This window comes from Schistocerca serialis, chromosome 3, assembly GCF_023864345.2.
Source record: "Schistocerca serialis cubense isolate TAMUIC-IGC-003099 chromosome 3, iqSchSeri2.2, whole genome shotgun sequence".
Classification (NCBI taxonomy): Eukaryota; Metazoa; Arthropoda; class Insecta; order Orthoptera; family Acrididae; genus Schistocerca; species Schistocerca serialis.
In genome coordinates, this window is record NC_064640.1 from 439,742,548 (window position 1) to 439,762,177 (window position 19,630).

At 42.5% G+C, this 19,630-nt stretch overlaps 1 protein-coding gene across 1 annotated transcript in view; it reads left to right on the top strand.

Annotated features, from left to right (window-relative positions):
- LOC126470911 (lisH domain-containing protein ARMC9-like) overlaps positions 1–19,630 on the top strand; it is a 198,052-nt gene that overhangs the window by 81,745 nt on the left and 96,677 nt on the right. The window contains exons 11-12 of the mRNA XM_050098942.1: positions 11,697–11,919; positions 13,421–13,528. Of these exons, the coding sequence (XP_049954899.1) occupies positions 11,697–11,919; positions 13,421–13,528 (331 nt within the window). The remainder of the gene's footprint in view (positions 1–11,696; positions 11,920–13,420; positions 13,529–19,630) is intronic.

Consider the following 19,630-nt stretch of genomic DNA (forward strand, 5'->3'; position numbering starts at 1 on the left):
ATGATGATATATATATGGATTGGGTGTCTCTTCTAAGAGTCATCAGACTATTGTGTCTGGTATTTTGGCAGATATTTGCAGTTTAAGTTTTCCATTGTGCAGCCTGAGTCAGCCCAGACAAAGAGCACTCATTATGTTTTTCATGAGATGCCCAGGGTGAATGAAAACAGTTTGCTACTTCGATAAAAAGAAAATGATTTCTAAAGTGGAATTTTACATGCACATTCAACAGAGCAGTCCGAGATTACTCTAGTGCAATATTCATTAATCAGTGTGTATTAACAGGGAAAGTAACACATGATGAATAACCATTACTTCAGCAAATACAGTAGTGCTGTGGCCTGCATTGACTGCTACTGCCAAGCACACAGCACTACTGCGTCGCTGCTGGATTGCTATTTATTCTTTGAGTTTTACTGTCCCTGTTAATACTTATCAATAAAACAAAACACTAGACTAACTTAGAAGTGCAAATATTGCTGAAGTATTGGAGAAAATGTGCCTGATGACTCTTGGGAAAGACACACTGTATATATGCTGTTGACCAGCATATTTTAGGGACCAGTTGAATGTTTTCATCATTTTTATTAAAGCATCTCTGTTTTCTGAAAGCAGGTTGGTTTTATTCAGGATTCCAATAAACCATATTATTTCCCACTCTTTTGGCTACAAAACCCTGTTTTTCAACATAGTCTCCATCCATGCCTTACTGTCAGGGTCTGCATGCCTGTATATGAAAACTCTACTGTTTGACATCAGAGCCAACATCGTATTGCATCAGTAACCTCTCCATTATCTATGTACTGCTTCCCATGGAGTGCACCCTTCATTGAGCTCAACAATGGAAGTCGGAAGGTGTAAGATGTGGGCTTTAGGGCGGATGAAGAAGAACATTCCATCAAAGTTTTGTGAGCTACTCTCTGGTGCACAGACTTGAGTGTGGCCTTGGATCATCATGCAGATAGCACAATACACTTCAGAGTTGATTGTTCCACAAAGAGGGAGGAAATCAAAGAGAATAATCCCTTCAGAGGCCCAGAAGGACCTCACCATGACTTTACCAGCTAAGGATGTGGCTTTTAATTTTTCTTGACAAGGTGTGGCCCAAGCCCTGATTTTAACAGGTTCAAATACCTGGAGACAATTGAGTTCTTGATTAATGGCTGTGCATAAGGAGACAGGAAGAGGACAGGCGTGACAGAAATGGGCCTGACAGAAATGGGGCACTGCATGTGGATGTAAGGATATATGCACCTGGAAATCTGTCACTGCCAGGCCAGTTTCGGTGTCTGAGATGACTTGCACCTTGTCAGTAATGGAGAACTCAAACATATAGAAGGCATCCAGACCAAAAATGTTGCAGTGGAGTGACTATCGACAACAAACAGTTATAATTTGTACGCCCTCTTTGTATGCAGTGTTGAACTGATCCCAGAGGTGACTCGTGCTGCATGGTGTGCTGGCACTAGCTTATGCCAGCACATTCTGTCCCCACGAAATGTCACACCGTTGTCATGTAGTGAGGCTGTGAACAACAACGGCGAGAGAGGCAAGACACTTGATGCAGAGATGGGCCGAAAGTTGTTGCTATAGAGGATGGGGTACTTCTGACTGTACTCCACCATCTGGCTTGCGAGCTAACAGGGACATCCTCTGGAAAACTGATGTTGGTGACAGCGATGGCAATGGTGGGCCCAGGTCCATGTGCTAGGCGAGTGGGGAAGGCGGGGATGAGGGCACATTGTCCATCTGCTCCTCCTGGGGTGCCCTGGTAGCACCAGCGGGCAGTTGTGAAGGCCACACGGTCCATGTAGCCATGAATCTGGGGGAGAAAAGCAGCAGAATCATGGGGCAAACAACATGCGCAAATTTGGTTCTGGTGGTGCTGCCTCAAACCACCAGAACGTGCACCTGCTTCCTACTAGAAGCGGTGACTGTACTAAGGGCTCTACTTATGCAGAACACCCTGTGCCCTCCAGTTAATATCGAGTTACTTCATACCGAGGTTAAGGGCTTAAAACTGGATGTTTTGGAAGAAATGCAGATCATTAAGCATCTGCAACATGTTAAAGACAATATCCTCAATGACCAACTCTTACTAAGAAATAGAAAATTTTTGAAGGTTTCGCACCTTTACTTTGTTCTTCATACTCGTAAATCTGATGATCTGGGGATTATCACATGCACGTGCTGATTGGCGAGCGTGGTTGGTCAAGCTATTCATCTTCTTTCTTTTTATCCTCATTTCCTTTTACGATGAAGGTGATTTTAGCCCATTGAACACCTCAAGCATAAGCAACTGTGTGTGGTTATTTTTAGGTTTCATCTCCTATTTAGCTCGTCTCTTGTTCTATCCATTTAATTTTGTGATATACGTTGATCCACAGTTAGGAATATATGGGCTATTTAGCCTCGGGCCCATGTATAAACTTTCTCATATTCGTATGCGCATGCACATTTGAGTAACTTCCCTTGTCTTGCGCATGTGCATAGATAGCGGGTCAGGCTTGTAAGTGAGCGATCGTTTGTAGCTGCAGTTTATGGCGGGTCATGGCCCATTGAACATAGGCTGGTGTGAGGTGGAACATACACCATTAAGTTAAGTAGTGGTTTTGACTTTGTACACATGTACTGTTTGTGTTTTCCTTTCTTTTTTGTTTGTAAATGTATAGCTATGGTGGTCTTTTAATCATTGACAAAGGTCTTCTTAGGCACTTGTGGGTTTTATTGTTGTTCTGAAGTAGGTGTAGTTATCAACACCGAAACCTGGGTTAACACTTAACACTAGGTGCTTTTTTCGCAATCGAGGCGGGTTTTTAGTTTTTTAATATATTAACCAACGATTACTGATGCGCTCCAATGTTGAAGGTTCTGAGATAGGAAATGCCAGTGACAGGAATAGAGTAGGTATTAGTCCTGTCAGTGGCATTTTCTGTGCCATCAAAGGCAGCCCCTCCTCTCTCCCCCGGTGTGTTTCAGCAGCTGATGAAGGCCTTCGTCTGATCAGTAAAGAATAAGCAACAATTTGCTTTTAAACATGCCTGTTTGCTTTTCACTAAATAACTCATTTCTGTTTCACTGACAACACCCTTAGATCCTCCAATCAAAAGGTATTTTCTTGTTGACTTTTCATTGACCTAAGTAATGCTTTATATCTTGTTAATCACTCACTGGTGCTTCAAAAGCTGGGATCATATGGCAACAGAGGCAGAAAAAATGAGCTCTGCAATTGAAGTGTAGGATTAATGGGACAACTAGTAAGCCCATAGAACCCCGTTTTTTGGAATGTAAACAAAAGGCACTGGAAATAATTTATTTATTTCTTTGAATATAGATTTAGTGGTTGATCATGCCATTGTAGTATCCTTTAGTCCAGAGGTGTGACTGACAGTATTGAGATATACACTCTGCAGAAACAACTATTTATTAACATCAGTAAACTACGTACAGCTTCTGGGAACCATAGTCCTGAGAACTTGATAACAGAAATGTTGAGCCTCAACAGTACTTAGCAGGTGCGCGCTATGGCAAAGGAAGGAACAGAGAAGATAACTGATGACTCAGACCCCCGAGGCAGGGAGCTCGTAGGTAGCCAAGTCATGAGCAGCAAGATGCCATAAATATACAGTCCCACTAGGCAATGAACTCATGGGTGGTCACATGCAAATAATGCGAAGTGGTGCACTTAGGTGCAGCTGACGGAAGTGCAGCATCATATGGGGCTCACGGCAAGTGTGAGGCAACACTTTGGCAGGCAGTGGCAGCAGCAGGCATTAGAGACTAAAGTGCGCGTCATTTATGACGGCGGCCAAGTTTAGGTTCGTTCTGCACATCTGACGTCACACAACACAGTCAGCCAATGAACAAAGAACGACGTTGCCAGAGCTCGACTGCAGTACAGAGCACGGATGAGTGTCTTCAGTTTTAGAAACGTTCAGTCATAAATAAAGTAACTGAACGAAAGCAATGTCTTGATAGCAGAATTTCTTTTATAGAAACTTTGGAAAAAGCATTCTTTATACCAATTGCTTCATATTCTATTAATTAATTAAACCAAACAAGCAATAAGCCTCCTAATTCAGGCAATAGCAATTAAAGGTCTTTGTATCATTCTCACTAACCACTTTTTCGCAATAAAGAACAGCGGTAATTGTTTATTTCCTATTGTACTTCGACGAAATGTGAATAATTCATAGTCATACCAACAGTGTTTGTCAGTATTTTGCATCCTAGTTTAAAGTCCTCCAAGAATCATTTTAAGTGATGAGCTGCGGTAGCGTAATGGTTAGGAACATCTTGAACTCCCTATGGATTCGTTTAGAAGGCTGGAACTGACAAAAATAACAAGGCAGTGAAGTATTTTGTGATGTCGCTGTTTGGGACTGCTCTTCTGTTCACGTAATTTACCCTGGAAGGAACACACATCAATGATTTACTGAATGATTAATTTAGGTCTGGGAAATGATGATGAGGAACTGGCTGCAGAAGAAAAAAATGTGCATGCTGAACTGCCACCAGTTGAAGGTGACAGTCAAGGTGCTAAATTGTGCTACTGCTAAAGACTCAGTCTTTGAATGCTGTAATTAATGACTGCAATTATATGTCACCTTATTTATGTCATTTCATTGTAGCCATTTTTGTTACTGTTTTTGTGGAATTAAGAAAAAAGTGTTTGGCTGCTAAGCGAAAGGTTCCAATTTCAAACCTTGTTCTGTGCTTCATATTTTCTTTATTTAAAAACAATATCGAAGTGTCTTACTTCTTGAATTTTGTTTGTTTGAATGTAATTTTTTGAAATTTCTAGTGGCAACTGAAATCGACCATACCGAAAGTATACCCTATGGACTTTTACCTCTGCAAATTCTTCAAAATTTCGTGCAGTGGTTTACTACATTTAATGCTGCACAATAACTGCATTGAACATCGAAACAAAATTAAGTCATTTATGGGGGGAAGGTATCAGTCAAGAAGATGTGTAAAAATCAAATTTTTGGACCAAATAGTTTTTGTGGAATCGAATGATAAGTGTGTCAAAGCAGTCAGAACACCATGTGTCTGCACAGGCGAGCAGTGCAGTGATGACAAAATCGCTCACAGCGTGGAATGCGGGGAGCACGTCTCTGTAGCAGCAAAAGGGTTAATGAGGCCATGGTGACTTTACTTCATAAACTGCGTGCTCCCCCCTAAACGTAAGTTTGCGGGGCGTGCAACTGGCAATGCAGCAATCTCCCACGTCTGGGCGGGCATGCGCGAACTGCCAAGATAAAAGAATTGAACTATAATAGCAGCTGTGGGTCAGTTGGAACGTAATGGCTCTTAATGGATGGAATGCCGACTGAAGTAGGCACCCATGGAAGAGCACATACGTGGTGTCACATGCACACATGACTGCTTGGATAGGAGTAGGTGCTTGCGATTGCAGTACTGTGTTCTGTGACCTGCGCACACTGTAGTGGCACAGGTTAACAGTTGCAGGGGGCTTGACAGTAAACAACTCAGTGATTCTTCTATAAACAAACATCCTCTAAGGTGATGCAGGGGCCACATGTAGCCCACAAAGCATCTCAGTAAGTGAGGTGGCCAAAGATACAGGTGTGGAGTGTTGCATATATGATTTCCTTCCCCCTTAAAAAGAGATGGTGCATCCATCCCAGAGAAGCATAGCACCCAAAGGAGAAGACAGAACATAGCCACCAGCACAGATTGTCCTAAAAACTGGAATGAAACAGAAGAATCAGCTAGTGGTTTAATGTGTGCCTGAGAAATAACCAACATATGCCTCAATACATTAACATAACGTTGGATTCAACAAGCACTGAACATAACTAAAACACTATGTAAAAAAAGAATCCCAGAAATTATACAAACATCTGAATAAGAATGCAACATATAACTAATAAGACTGCTGAGCATGCAGTGTATGCAGAACGACATCTGAGACACATAAATAGAAACAGTGCATAAATGTTCCACAGTAACTGCCAAAAGCTCAGGGCAGGGGACATAAATATGCTGAACTAAGTCACTAAACAACATAAAAAGTAATTCCATCAAAACATGCATGCCGTGTCCACATTGGCAAATGGCAACTGGCCTCTGCAGGTGACAGTAGGGAAGGCCAGGCATAGGCAGGGCTTGTTGCAAAATTTACGTGAAGATACAATGTAATGTCTGGAAGAACATGACTGGATCAGCAGTGCCAGCAGGGATGATGAGACTGGCAGCAGGGTGGCAGCAGCATTGGGAATGGCCATGGGGTGGCTACAGTGTCACCAATGGGGAAAGTCGGGTTGACCATGGAGGCCTCAGCCTTGGAGAAGCCTGGCCATGACAGGGCTGGTGATGAGCGTACTGACAAGATAGCTGGCATTGGTTTTGACAAGGCTGGCAACATCAGGAAGGCCGGCCACAACAGGGCCTGTGATGACAAGATTGACTAGCAGAAAATTGACATCATCATAAACACAGTTGTTGATGACAGAATGGCTGGTGATGACTGGGCTGATGAGAAGACTGGCAGTGTCATCAACAGGGCTGCCAACAACAGAAGTGATGAGATTGCTGGTGTCAGTGATGGCAGGACCGAAAACGACAGGGCCGGTGACCACATGGGTGGTATAGGATGGTGTTACTGGCAGGGGCTGGGCCAATGGCATAGAGACTTCTGTCACAGAACTCTGTGAACATGAAACGGAGTGCTGCATAGAACGACAGCATTGTAACCATCTTGACTGATGGTGGTCCAGCTCACCACACATAAACTCATGGATGCCCAGTCTGTACACCATCCATCATGATGCTCACTCAAATACTGAGGGGAAGACTGTCTGTCATAACCAAGGACATAGCATCCACACAGTTTGGCCAGAAGCAACTGACACTAGCAAAATGCCCATCTAACTGTTTCACAAATAAAAACTGACAACACAAACAAAAGATTTCTGTACCCATACTTGGGATAAAGTGAGCATTGTGCTGTGTACCTTGGACATCACCATACACCATAAAGTGCATCTTCAACTGTTGATGGTATGAGGCCCAGTCCTCTTTCTGGCTGTCAAACACCAAAAAATTCAGTGCAAATGCGGGAGGGGCTTGCCAAGATGCAGCCGTTGCAGTCACAACCTGAGTGAGCTGAGTTACGCTCTGCAGCAATTTACAAATTTGCTTCTCCTGTAACTGAATGACTTGAGACAAAGGCAGCTCCATTGATAGGGCAGGCATAATTGAAAAGAACACTCAAACCTTATGCGAAAATGCACTGTTAGTGAACTGTAACCTGAACTGTCACAGCAGTAAAAACAGTGCACTAAATAACTGCTAAAAATAATGCAGTCCATCAGCATCAATTAAGACAATTCGTAACACAACAAGACAGGAACAGACTGCTGAATCATGCAGACGATAGAACAATTATGAGGATTGTCCATAAAGCAAGGTCTCCGATGAGCTCCCACCAGGATGGAGCATGGAGTGAGCTAGCTTAAATCTGACAACAGTGCCATGTTCCTTCTTTTCCGCACCACTATTCTTGGCAGTCCCCACCTCTTAGTGTCTCTCATTCTTGGTGTAGCAACTGTTAATGATGGAAGGGAAAAATGACATTCCCACCAAATGTGAACTGTGTCCTGTGATTTCTGGTTTAAGGGGACATCCCTATTGAAATCTATTGCCAGTTGACTGATGTGTATGGAGAAAAGCGTATGGATGTAAAAAATTTGCATGATGAAGCCGGCCACAGGTGTCCATCAGTTTTGGATGAGACAGTGATGAAAATTGAAGAAGTTTTGCTTGTAGGTCAGCTTGTGACTGTGGGAGAGATTGTCAAACTGATAGGGGACGTCTCTAAGACTACCATGGACAAGATTTTGATGGATCTTTTGAAGTGTATCACAAGATATGTGCCATAATGCTCACTGATGAACACAAAAAAAAAACACATCAGAAGTACCTGGAAGTTTCTGTGCTGTTACTGGGAAGAGTGTGAGGGATTTCTGGATTCAGTTGTAATTGGGGATGAGACTTGGGTCCACTACTTTGTGCCAGAGACTAAGGAACAATCGTAACAATGGTGGCATCTTGGTTCTACAAATGTCAAGAAGTTCAAGCAAACACCATCAACAGGGAAGGTAATGGCTTCAGTATTCTGGTATAGGAAAGGCATTTTGCTGGTTGACTACCTGGAAAGAGGTACAACAATCAATGAGACAAGGTACTGCAAGACAATAACAAAGTTACACCGGGCTATACAGAACAAAATGAGGGGTCGGCTGACAAAGGTAGTTTGTTTGCATCACGACAACACCCACCCCCACGTCGCCAGCACCACAACAGAGCTCATCGGGCAGGTGAGAAATCAGTGACCGTCCTCCACACAGCCCTGACTTGGCTCCCAGTGACTACTATTTGTTCCCCAACTTGAAACAACATAGAATCAAATTCTTAAGTGACAAAGAGCTGAAGGCAGTTGTCCATTCCTTCCTGCATGAGTTACGAGTTGGCAGGAGAGTGATACAACACGAGTATGTAAAAGCTTCCACATTGTTTCCAAATATGCATCAATCATGATGGGGACTACGTTTTCTAAAAGTCCAAGTTTCAGAATCTGTAATTGATTTGCCAAGAAAATGATGTTTACTATGTGAAAAAGCATTGGAGACCTTAATTAATGGACAACACTCATACCAATTTCACAAACTTTTGGTAAATTGAACTTCAAATGATGAACTACTAAATTTGAGGCAACCAAATTGACAACACAACAAGCATGAACATGCTACCCCAACAAAACAAACTAGTACAAAGCAAAATCCATTTGGTTGAAACCTCATGAACAATCAACAAAAAAAGATACCCTGGTCCAGTTAAATGAACTAACACACATCAAGAACCTGTAAAAAAAAAAAAAAAAAAACCATGAAGAACATACTTATTGCCATTTTATTATGGCAGATGTGAGACAATTACTGCAAAATCATATGAATCCATTACCATTTTAATATCCTTTAGCCGAGTGGTGCGACTGACAGTATTGAGATAGACACTTTGCAATAACAACTATTTATTAACATGTTAAATTATGTACAACTTCTGAGAATGAATATCCACACAATTTGATAACAGAAATGTCGATACTCAACAGTGGCAACAGGTGCACATTTCAACAAAGTCCATGAACACTGATGTGGTGAGAACCAGGGAGGATAAGTAACAACTCAGTCTCACAAGGCAGAGAGCTCATAGGCAGTCCACTGATGAGCAGCAAGATGCTGTAACAACCCAGTCCCATGAGGTGATCAACTAATGGACAGTCACATTCAGGTACTGTGAAGCAGCACCATTGAGAGCAGCTGACAGAAACGCACCATTATACGGGTCTCACAGTGAGGGCAAGACGGCACCTTTGCAGGCAGCGGCAGTGGCAGTGGCAGGCATTGGAGACTCGTTGTGGCTCTTGGTCAGTCAGAGTCCAGAGCATAACAGGTTCTCAATGGGTGGAGTGATGACCTGAGTAGGCATCTGCAGAAGATTACCTGCATGGTGTCAGTTGAACATGTGACTGCATGCCTGCGACTGCAGCACTGTGTACTGTGACCTGCACACTCCATAGTAGTGTGGCTTGCACCCTCAGACACTGTGGCAGCTGCAGGAGGCTTGACAGTAAACAACTCAGTAACTCTTCTATTGACAAACATCCTCTGAGGTGATGTAGGGGCCATACCTGGCCTGCAAAGCACATCCACAAGTGTGGTGGCTGAATATGTAGGGGTGCAGCCCAGCATATACCACAGCCACCAATGCTAGGCCTCTGAGAAGTGAGTCATTGTTAGGGGTGCTTACCAGGTAGTTATGCCGACCACTCTGCGGCCCCTCAATTGGTGTACACTGCTGACCAGCACCAATGCTGCCAATTCTGGACAGACCTTTACATCTGTGTGGAACTGACTTGCAGACTGGTGCTTCTTTCTACTCCTCACTGTGTTAGGGTATCATCACATACTTTCCACAGAATTAGTAGTGTTTCTCTTCCTGTAACTTACATCAGAGCTGTGCCATAACCTGTAGTGTTATTTCTTCTTGTAATTATATCTAGAATAAAGAAATTATTATTTTCAGTCTATCTGACTGCTGTTAATTCTGTGTGCACTTTGACCACTCGCACACACAGATACTGTATTTGCAGTGAGGATAGTTATGCCTCTAAAGCATTCTCTTCCCATTTGCCATTGGGCTGTCCCCTTCAGCTCCACCTGATGCTGCTTTCTGCCGCTTTCACAAGTTGCATGTTTCAGCCATGACAGGCCTTTCCCTAGGGTGGCACTGCTTCAGACAGTGGTTTAGCGACAAGGTTCAAGCTCTTCTTGGTAATGTCCAATTTCTGTCATTGTTCTCCATGTTTTGCAATCCTGTTTCCACATTGCTCTGTTCTATTTCATCATTGGTACCAAGTTACTAATTTTCTTTGCACTGTCCCCATCCCTATAACAGATAGATGATCAGTCTGCCCGTTGCTACTTTCTGTCACATCAGTGCATTGGAGCCATGGCAGGTCACCTTTTTGTGGGTGGCGTGGTTTCTGATGACCACCATCCTTCTCTCCACCCATCCTCCTCCCCCTTCCCCTCCACCCCTCCTGGCCCTTACCCCCATCTTCTCATCATCTTGGCAAGTAAGGAGAGATGCAGTGTCTGCACTGCACCTACATCCTGACTGGACAATAACCACAGCACACCCATGTGTGTGGGTGGCCTAGCCTGAGGCATCATCAGCTCCTGCATAGACATCTGCAGGAACAGTTCCAGGTAACAAGCCAGTGGAACAGCAAAAAATTCAACATGGCTAGTTATCACCAAGATCTCAGGACGCCACCACTGCAGGTACTACTTTCACCATCTGGTGATGTTGCAATTGATGACAGGAGGCACAGCCAGTGCGGGATTATCTCCCTTCACAACTCACGTTCCTGGAAATAGTATATCTCCACCTCAGCAATACTTAGGCCAGTACACGGCCTCCGAGAAGTCAGTTAGTATTGGGAATACACGCTGTGTGATTACTCAGACTGCTCCATGGTCCCTCAGTCTGTACACACTCCTAACATGCACCAATGCCACCTATCCTGGACAAACGTTTACATCCATGCGGACCCGACATGCAGACCTAGGCTTCTTGCTACTCCTCACTACTCCTCAACATGCACCTTTCATAGAGTTATTTGATAATGTTCTCTCTTCCTGTAACTTACATCAGAGCTATTCCATAATCTGTAGTGTTATCTCATCTTGTAATTACATCCAGAATAAACAAGTTATTATTTACAGTCTACTCGACTGCTGTTATTCCTGTGTACACCTTGACCACTCATAGACACAGATACTGCAGTTATTATGATATTCATTCAATTAATATAATCATGCAATCAGTTTATAGAGAAAGCACTAGAACTCACTATACTAAAATTTTGTTAGCAGTACCTGCTTGCCTCATATCATTTTCTAAAGTTATATGTTTGTTGTCCTTCACTTTATAGTATTTTCTTTCTCCTCATACAAGAGCTTTCACAGTTTAGTTTGGTAGCAGATTTCGTTTTTTTTCTTTATTATTTTAATTTTTTAAAATTGGAGTATTGATAGTGGAGTAGTGAGTACACAGAAATAGGAGATTTAATGAAAGCATTTGATGTTCTGTATTTCTAGACGAGAACAAAGAATATTCATGATTGATGGGGGTCTAGTGGAGTGGCTGGTGCAAAGACTGGAAGCAACTCAGCATACACAAATGCGATCCTATGCTCTTGAGTATACCATGGCGCTGTTCATGAATCTGTGCCTTCACCGACAAGCCAGAGAGCGTTGTGTGCCATTTGCAAGGCCATTGGTTGAAATACTTGCATCCTATCTTGGCAATAGCTTGCTTAAGGTATAGTAATGTAAGAATCATTATGTATTTATAACAGATCATGTGCTGTTGACCACACTGAACAACTCCATTTATGATTAAAGTATTTAATAATAGTAAAATGATATCCAGTCATCATATTGTTATTACTTTTTCAGTGTCCAGTGTGTATCTGAGCTAATTCTCCATTCACATACTTGTTTTTATGGCATGTATGTTTTAGTAGTGCCACTAAAAACTGGAATGTATTCTTCGAGAATGTTTTCTACCTGTGAAACACATTGGGCATAATAAATGTTGTTGCAAATACAATTAGGTTGTTGGTAGTCATGACATGCCCACACAAACTAAAATGGTGAATAATAATAAAAGTTTGATATTTTATTGTGAATATCACTAGATAATAATACAACAGTAGTCTGCAAAATATTGAAAGAGAAATGTAATGTAAGCGTGTGAGATATTTGATACAACTTAAGAAGCAATAGTTTAAATGAATGGATTTTGTCGCACTGTTGAACTACCCAGTGCATTTATAAAATACTGTATCAGTTAGTGCTGACTACTGTATCAGTTAGTGCTGAATGAATGTGACAACTTAATTTTTTGCCAGACCATGGTTTGAACCAGGACCTAGGTCTGTTTCACTCTAGTGCACAGTTTCAAATTGTCACAGTCAACACAGCATTGTTCTGCATGGACACAGAGAATGCATTTTGAGTACCTGTCAGTGGTTTCATGACTTGCATTTGTGTATGTCATTGACAACCTATAACCTTAACATGAGCAAAAACAGTGACACAGTTCAAGGCAATGGCGTCAAATATCTGTGCATTACATTGAAATGCTTTGGTAGTTCTTTTTTTTTTTTTTGGGTGGTAACACTTTCATGATTCATAACCACAGTCAAATAAATTGCCTTGAACTTTTGTTTCTGCCCCCACTAATCATATTAAAATGACATGACAATTGTAATTCTGCAGAAACAATACTTTGGTTTGCTAAGTTAAGGAAAACAACTGGCATAAAATAGGCATTGTTTTGAAATTTTTGGTTTCCATGTAATTGTTTTTGTGACTGTGGTTAGTTTTTTTCCAATATTTTTAAAATTAAAATATTTGGCAACTTTTAATAACTTTTAATTAGAATTACTCAGCTAACTCTGAACAAAATTTTAGTCTGTTGCTTATTTAGAACAGAGCATCCCTATTTTGAAGTATGTAGTGTTTTCCATGTCTTTTAATGGATATGCAAAATAAAATTAAGTACGTTATTTGACACTTAGTTTTTCACCTATTTTGCTGCCCAGTTAATATGAAAATTGAAACCTTTTTTACTGCAAAACGTGCTTATTTCTTAGATTTATTGTTGTTGGTCATCTCTTTCTGTAGTTACTTGTATGTACCTCACTTCTTTCTGTTAGTGTGCTGCAGAAGAGTTACTTGATTAACTCTTTATACGATATTAATATGCTGTGATACAATATGTTGCACATGTTATAATGACATCCTTTAACTGATAGCCTACACCCTACGTGACTGGGACACTATACAGTTTACTGGCAAACCATCAGATTAACCAAGAAGCCAAGAGAAGTGGACTTTGTGACATTTTGGAGCATTTACAGAAGGTACTGTTGCACTGTTATTTCCAAACTTTCATTTGAAATACAAATTTAACCTTAGGAAAAAAAGTAAAATTATGCCCCAAACAAATAAAAACACAAATGTGTTGCTTTGATTTTTGTCAGAGGTTAGTTTGTGGCTGTCTAGTATGATAACTAACTAACTCTGTCTGAACAGGCCTTGGAAGGCCCAATGATACTGACCAGCTGCCATGTCATCCTCAGCCCACAGGTGTAACTGGATGCGGATATTGTGGGGCATGTGGTCAGCACACCGCTCTCCCCACCATATGTCAGTTTATGAGACCGGAGCCTCTACTTCTCATTCAAGTAGCTCCTCAGTTTGCCTCGTAAGGGCTGAGTGCACCCCGCTTGCCAACAGCACTCAGCAGACTGGATGGTCACCCATCCAAGTGCTAGCCCAGCCCGACAGTACTTAACGCTGGTGATCTGACAGGAACTGGTGTTACCACTGCAGCAAGGCTGTTGGTTGTCTAGTACACACACCAAAAAAAGTTTTGTATCACCTTTGTTCTGAGAGTTCCAGAACCTGCACAGAAAATTGGAATAGAGATCAACATAAACATCATTTCCGCCCTTTTTATTGCTCATGAGAAGCACACATTTCACATTGCACCACCATACAGCGAGACCTGCAGAGGTGAAGGTCCAGATTGCTGTACACACTGGTACCTCTAATACCCAGTAGCACGTCCTGTTGCATTGATGAATGCCTGATTCGTGGTAGCATACTATCCACAAGTTCATCAAGGCAATGTTGGTCCAGATTGTCCCACTCCTCAACGGCACTTCAGCATAGATCCCTCAGAGAGGTTGGGGGGGGGGGGGGTCACATCACCCATAAACAGCCCTTTTCAATTTATCCCAGGCATGTTCGATAGGTTTTATGTCTGGAGAACATGCTGGCCACTCTAGTTGAACGATGTCATTATCCTGAAGGAAATCATTCACAAGATGTGCACGATGGGAGTGTGAATTGTCATCCATGAAGAAGAATGCCTCACCAATATGCTGCTGATATGGTTGCATTATCAGTTAGAGGATGGAACTGTGGTACTGACCATCTAGGTATGTTTGAACTACAGACAACACGAGCTGTGTACCTCCTTCCTGGTGGAATGACTGGAATTGATCGGCTGTCGGACCCCTTCTGTCTAATAGGTGCTGCTCATGCATGGTTGTTTACATCTTTGGGTGGGTTTAGTGACATCTCTGAACAGTCAAAGGGACTGTGTCTGTGATACAATATTCACAGTCAAAGTCTATCTTTAGGAGTTCTGGGAACTGGGGTGATGCAAAACTTTTTTGGATGTGTGTATAATACTGATTAAAAACTGCACAATATTTATCAAAACATAATGTAATTTTTTTTTTACCAAGATGATGATCTGCTAAATTGCTGTGTTGCACAATTCTGGCAGATTATATTACATGAGATACTCTAGATCTATTTTCTATAGATCCTCTCATACGTAAGCATTGTTCTGATTATTGTTTGAATTAATCTGGGACCAACTAGTTTGAAATATAATATTCCCAATAATCTTATAGCTGAAATCTTAAAAGTGATCAGTGATTAGTTCAGATAATCAGTCATGACTTTTAATATCTTGATCACAATATTTATTTTAATGTCTTGATCACAATATTTATGATGATGAAGACATTATAATTAATTTGTGCCTGAGAGCATTTTCATTTGATTGAGTTATGATTTATTGTCAATACATTCAAGTTACAAGAGATGCATGCAATCTTTGTAATCTGATTGAAGAGAAGTTTGTAAATAATTAATCAGTGTAATTGATCCCTCTCCTTTTGTTTTATATTAACACATGAAATTCTAGTCTGTATGTAATAAGCTTATCGAGTATCTCAATGCAGAACTGAGCAAAACATGTTACCTTCTTTGCTCATTAAAATCATGCTGTAGTGAGAAAACAGTAATGAATGCATATCATGTCTACTTTCATTCTCATCTTAGATGTGGGGTCACCTTCTGGGGAAACCCAAAAACAGCTAATAGCACTTTTAAAATACAAAAAAGGGCCATTACAATCTTGTTTGGCTGCAAGCCTAGAGACTCTTGTCAACCTCTGTTTAAGAAATCTGGTATTCCTCCATTACCATGTGTATACATAATGGAAACCCTTTTATTCTTTAAAATAAATATAATAGGTAAAGACTGCAGACTGCAAAAAAAAACTTTGATTTACATGATCACTTTACCAGACAAAACAGTAACTTTGTTGTGACTCACCGATCTTTCAAAGTGCCGCCGCGCAGTTATGTGTGTCCTCTACATGCGGCACTGTCTGCCAGCCATGCAGCAGCAGTGCCACCTAAGTGGCCAATCAGCCAGCCAGCGGCCACTAGACTTGGACTCAGTCATGATTTGACTGTTAAAGTGTTCACACGTCTTACTCTGTTTACTTGATCTGTGACTTTCATGTTGCATCTTCCTTGAAATATATTTGTTCAACTTGAAGTTATAACAGTTGGCGACGAGGATGGGATTTTTCTTTTCCATTGTTGACCCACATGTTTCCGTGGCTACTTTAGAGCAACTATTGCAAGATCTCATAGAACAGCAAACGCTTCTCACAAATGCGATTCATGATTTTGTCGCTCCATCAAATGCGGGGCATCTCTTGTTGTTGTCTTTACCTCCTTTTCCTCCGTACGACGAGACGGCGAAAGAAAGACTGTTCTGATTACGAAAAACATCTACGACAGCACTTCTTGACATTTCATGTCACGGACGAACAAACATGTAAGTCTCTGTTCCTTTCATGGATTTCACCTCAAATGTATCGGTTGTTGTCACAATTGGATCCTTTGAAAGATCCTGCGTCTTTGTCCTTTGCTGAAATGTGCTCACTTCTGTCCGTCTATTTTCAAAAGCAAACGCATGTGGTAGCCTCTCGTGTTGCCTTTTATCATTGTCAAAAACAACCAAATCAATCCTATCGCGCTTGGTCTGCTGAACTTCACGGCTTCAGTAGAAAGTGTCAATTTGTTACTAAAGTTGACAAAGAATCCTACGCCGATTCCATGGTACGGGATGCTATTATCCAATTGGCGCCCGACAAAGAAGTTAGGCAATGTGCCCTTCAGTTGGTAAATCTGACTCTGGGTGAAGTCCTATCCATCGCTCAGTCTTTTGAAATTTCTCGCACCGCTGGAGCTCAAATAGAGGCATGGGGCAACGGCGGGGAACTACAACCTCTGTGCGATGTTGACGAAGCGTGTGGCATGTCCCCGCCGACCGACGTGGCCGCAGTACGCTCCCAAGCACAGCCTCGGCCTAACCGTAAACAAACCTCTAAGATACTGCAGCAAAGCCCACGGAAACTTCCTTCATGTTCGCGGTGTTTTACGAAACATTCACAAGAAGATTGTCCACAATGTTGGGCCGTGTGTCACAAATGCAAAAAAAAAGGGTCATGTGTCATCCGTTTGCAAATCCGACCGCATACATGATGTTCATGAACATGACGCTGATTCTGATTCTGTGTTGTCTGTCAATTGTACTTCTTCCCTTTCAGGGAAGTTATTCCTCAGGGTCCAAATACTTGGTTGAGATGTTCGCATGCAGGTGGATACTGGTTCTGCTGCCACTATCATCAGTTCTCAGACGTATCTTCAGTTGGGTTCTCCAAACCTATCACCTGTCACTAGGCAATTACAGATGTACAATAAACAGAAGATTTCTCTCTTGGGACAATTTGATGCTGAGGTATCTTAGAAATCCGTCGTTCGCACTGTTCCCATATTTGTGGTCAACCATAGTAATGCGGAAAATCTTTTTAGTTTCGATCCCTTTCGTGTTTTTGGGTTCTGCATAGATGACTCTGTCAATAGCGTCTCAGATGCTATTCCTTATGCCCAATTGGATTCCTTGTCGATGACATTTTTGTCCCTTTTTTCTCCTGGGTTAGGCTGTGCAAATGACTTTGAAGCTCATATCACACTCAAACCCACTGCTCGGCCTAAGTTTTTTCGGGCTTGGCCCATTCCTGTGGCCCTTTGTGATCAGGTCAAATGGGAGCTGGATCGTCTCACTGCTTCAGGGGTCTTGCTTCCTGTCACTTCCAGTGAGTGGTCCTCTCCTGTCATCATCGTTGCTAAGCCAAATGGTGATATTCGTCTCTGTGGCAATTTCAAAGCCATTGTAAATGCTCAATGCCATATCGACACTTACCCTATGCCCCAACCTGAAGAATTGTTCACTAAATTTGCTGGAGGCCAGTATTTTTCTAAACTTGACCTGTCAGAAGCTTATCATCAACTTCCTCTCGATGCTGCTTCCTGGCAGTTTCTGGTCCTTAACATGCCTTTTGGCCTCTATCAATACCAATGATTGCCATTCAGGATTGCCAGCGCCCCTGCTCTCTTTCAGCGATTCTTGGAACAATTATTGCTCACTGTCCCTGGGTGAACAAATTACCAGGACAACATTGTTGTCACTGGCTCCACCAATGACAAACATCTTCAAAATCTCTGCACACTTTTTCATGTCTTACAGACTGCTGGTCTTAAGTGTAATCTCCAGAAATCAAAATTTTTTCAGGCATCTATCACATACTTGGGGTTTCAACTCTCTCGGGATGGTATTCGTCCACTTCAGCAAACTGTTGCTGCAGTTGATGCCTTTCCTTGCCCTACATCTGTTAAGGAACTGCAGGTCTTCTTGGGGAAAATAGCATACTATCACAAGTTTTTACCATCTGCTGCTTCGGTGGCTCAGCCATTGCATCGCCTGTTGCATAAAAACGTGCCTTTTCACTGGTCCGCGTCATGCGATGCGGCTTTCCTGAAATTGAAGACTATGCTGAAACAGGCCCCGTGCCTGGTTACTTATTGACCTTGCCAAAATCTTGTTCTAGTCACGGATGCCTCTCAATATGGGGTCAGTGCAGTCGTTGCGCACCGTTTTACTGACGGTTCTGAACAACCCATTGCTTATGCCTCCAAAACCCTCACGGATGCCCAACAAAAGTATTCTCAAATTGAAGAAGAAGCTTTGGCCCTTATTTATGCTCTTCATAAGTTTGGCGTTTCTCTCTATGGATCCAAATTTCATCTTGTTACAGATCACAAACCACTTGTTTCCGTGTTTCATCCATCAACGTGACTTCCTGACAAGGCTGCACACTGCCTCCAGCGTTGGGCTCTTTACTTATCTCGTTTCAGTTATGAGATTCATTTCCGGCTGACGGCTCAACATGCGAATGCTGATGCACTGTCTCGCCTTCCCATGGGTCCTGATCTGGCATTCGATAGGGATGAACTTTTGTGTTTCCACCTGGATGTTGCCGAGCAGCGGGTTGTGGACAGGTTCCCCATCACCAGGGACCGGCTGGCGGCTGCTACAGGCTCTGACTCTACCCTCTCCCGGGTTTTACGCTGTATTCAGAAGGGTTGGCCAGATCGTCCGTCCACTAAGACTTCTGATCCATTGCGGAACTACTACACTTTGCATTACTGACTCACCCTAGGGATGGTGTTATCCTCCTTTCCACCGAAAATGCTTCGCCGCATGTTGTGGTACCTGCATCTTTGCGTGTTTCGGTCTTGTGCCTCCTTCACCAAGGGCACTGGGGTGTCTCTCGCAGAAAATCTCTGGCTCGCCATCATGTGTACTGGCCCGGCATTGACTCTGAAATCGCACACATGGTCGCTGCCTGCGGCCCTTGTGCGTCACAGGCTGTCGCCCCGAAGTCATCTTTGTCACCGTGGCCTTCACCTGAGAAGCTCTGGGAGCGTATTCATGCTGACTTCACAGGATCTTTTTTAGGTACTAATTGACTTCTTGTTATTGATGCCTTTCATTGTCCGTTGCACATCGCCTACCTCCACGGCAACCACCAATGCTCTAGCTCGCATTTTCTCTTTGGAAGGCCTTCCCTCTACTCTTGTTACTGATAATGGTCTCCAATTTTCCTCTTCCGATTTTGCGGATTTTTTTGCCTGTCACGGCGTCATGCATGTCACGGCCCCTCCATTCCATCCACAGTCAAACGGTGAGGCTGAACGACTGGTCCGCACATTTAAGGTTCAGATGAGGAAACTCCTGACGTCTTC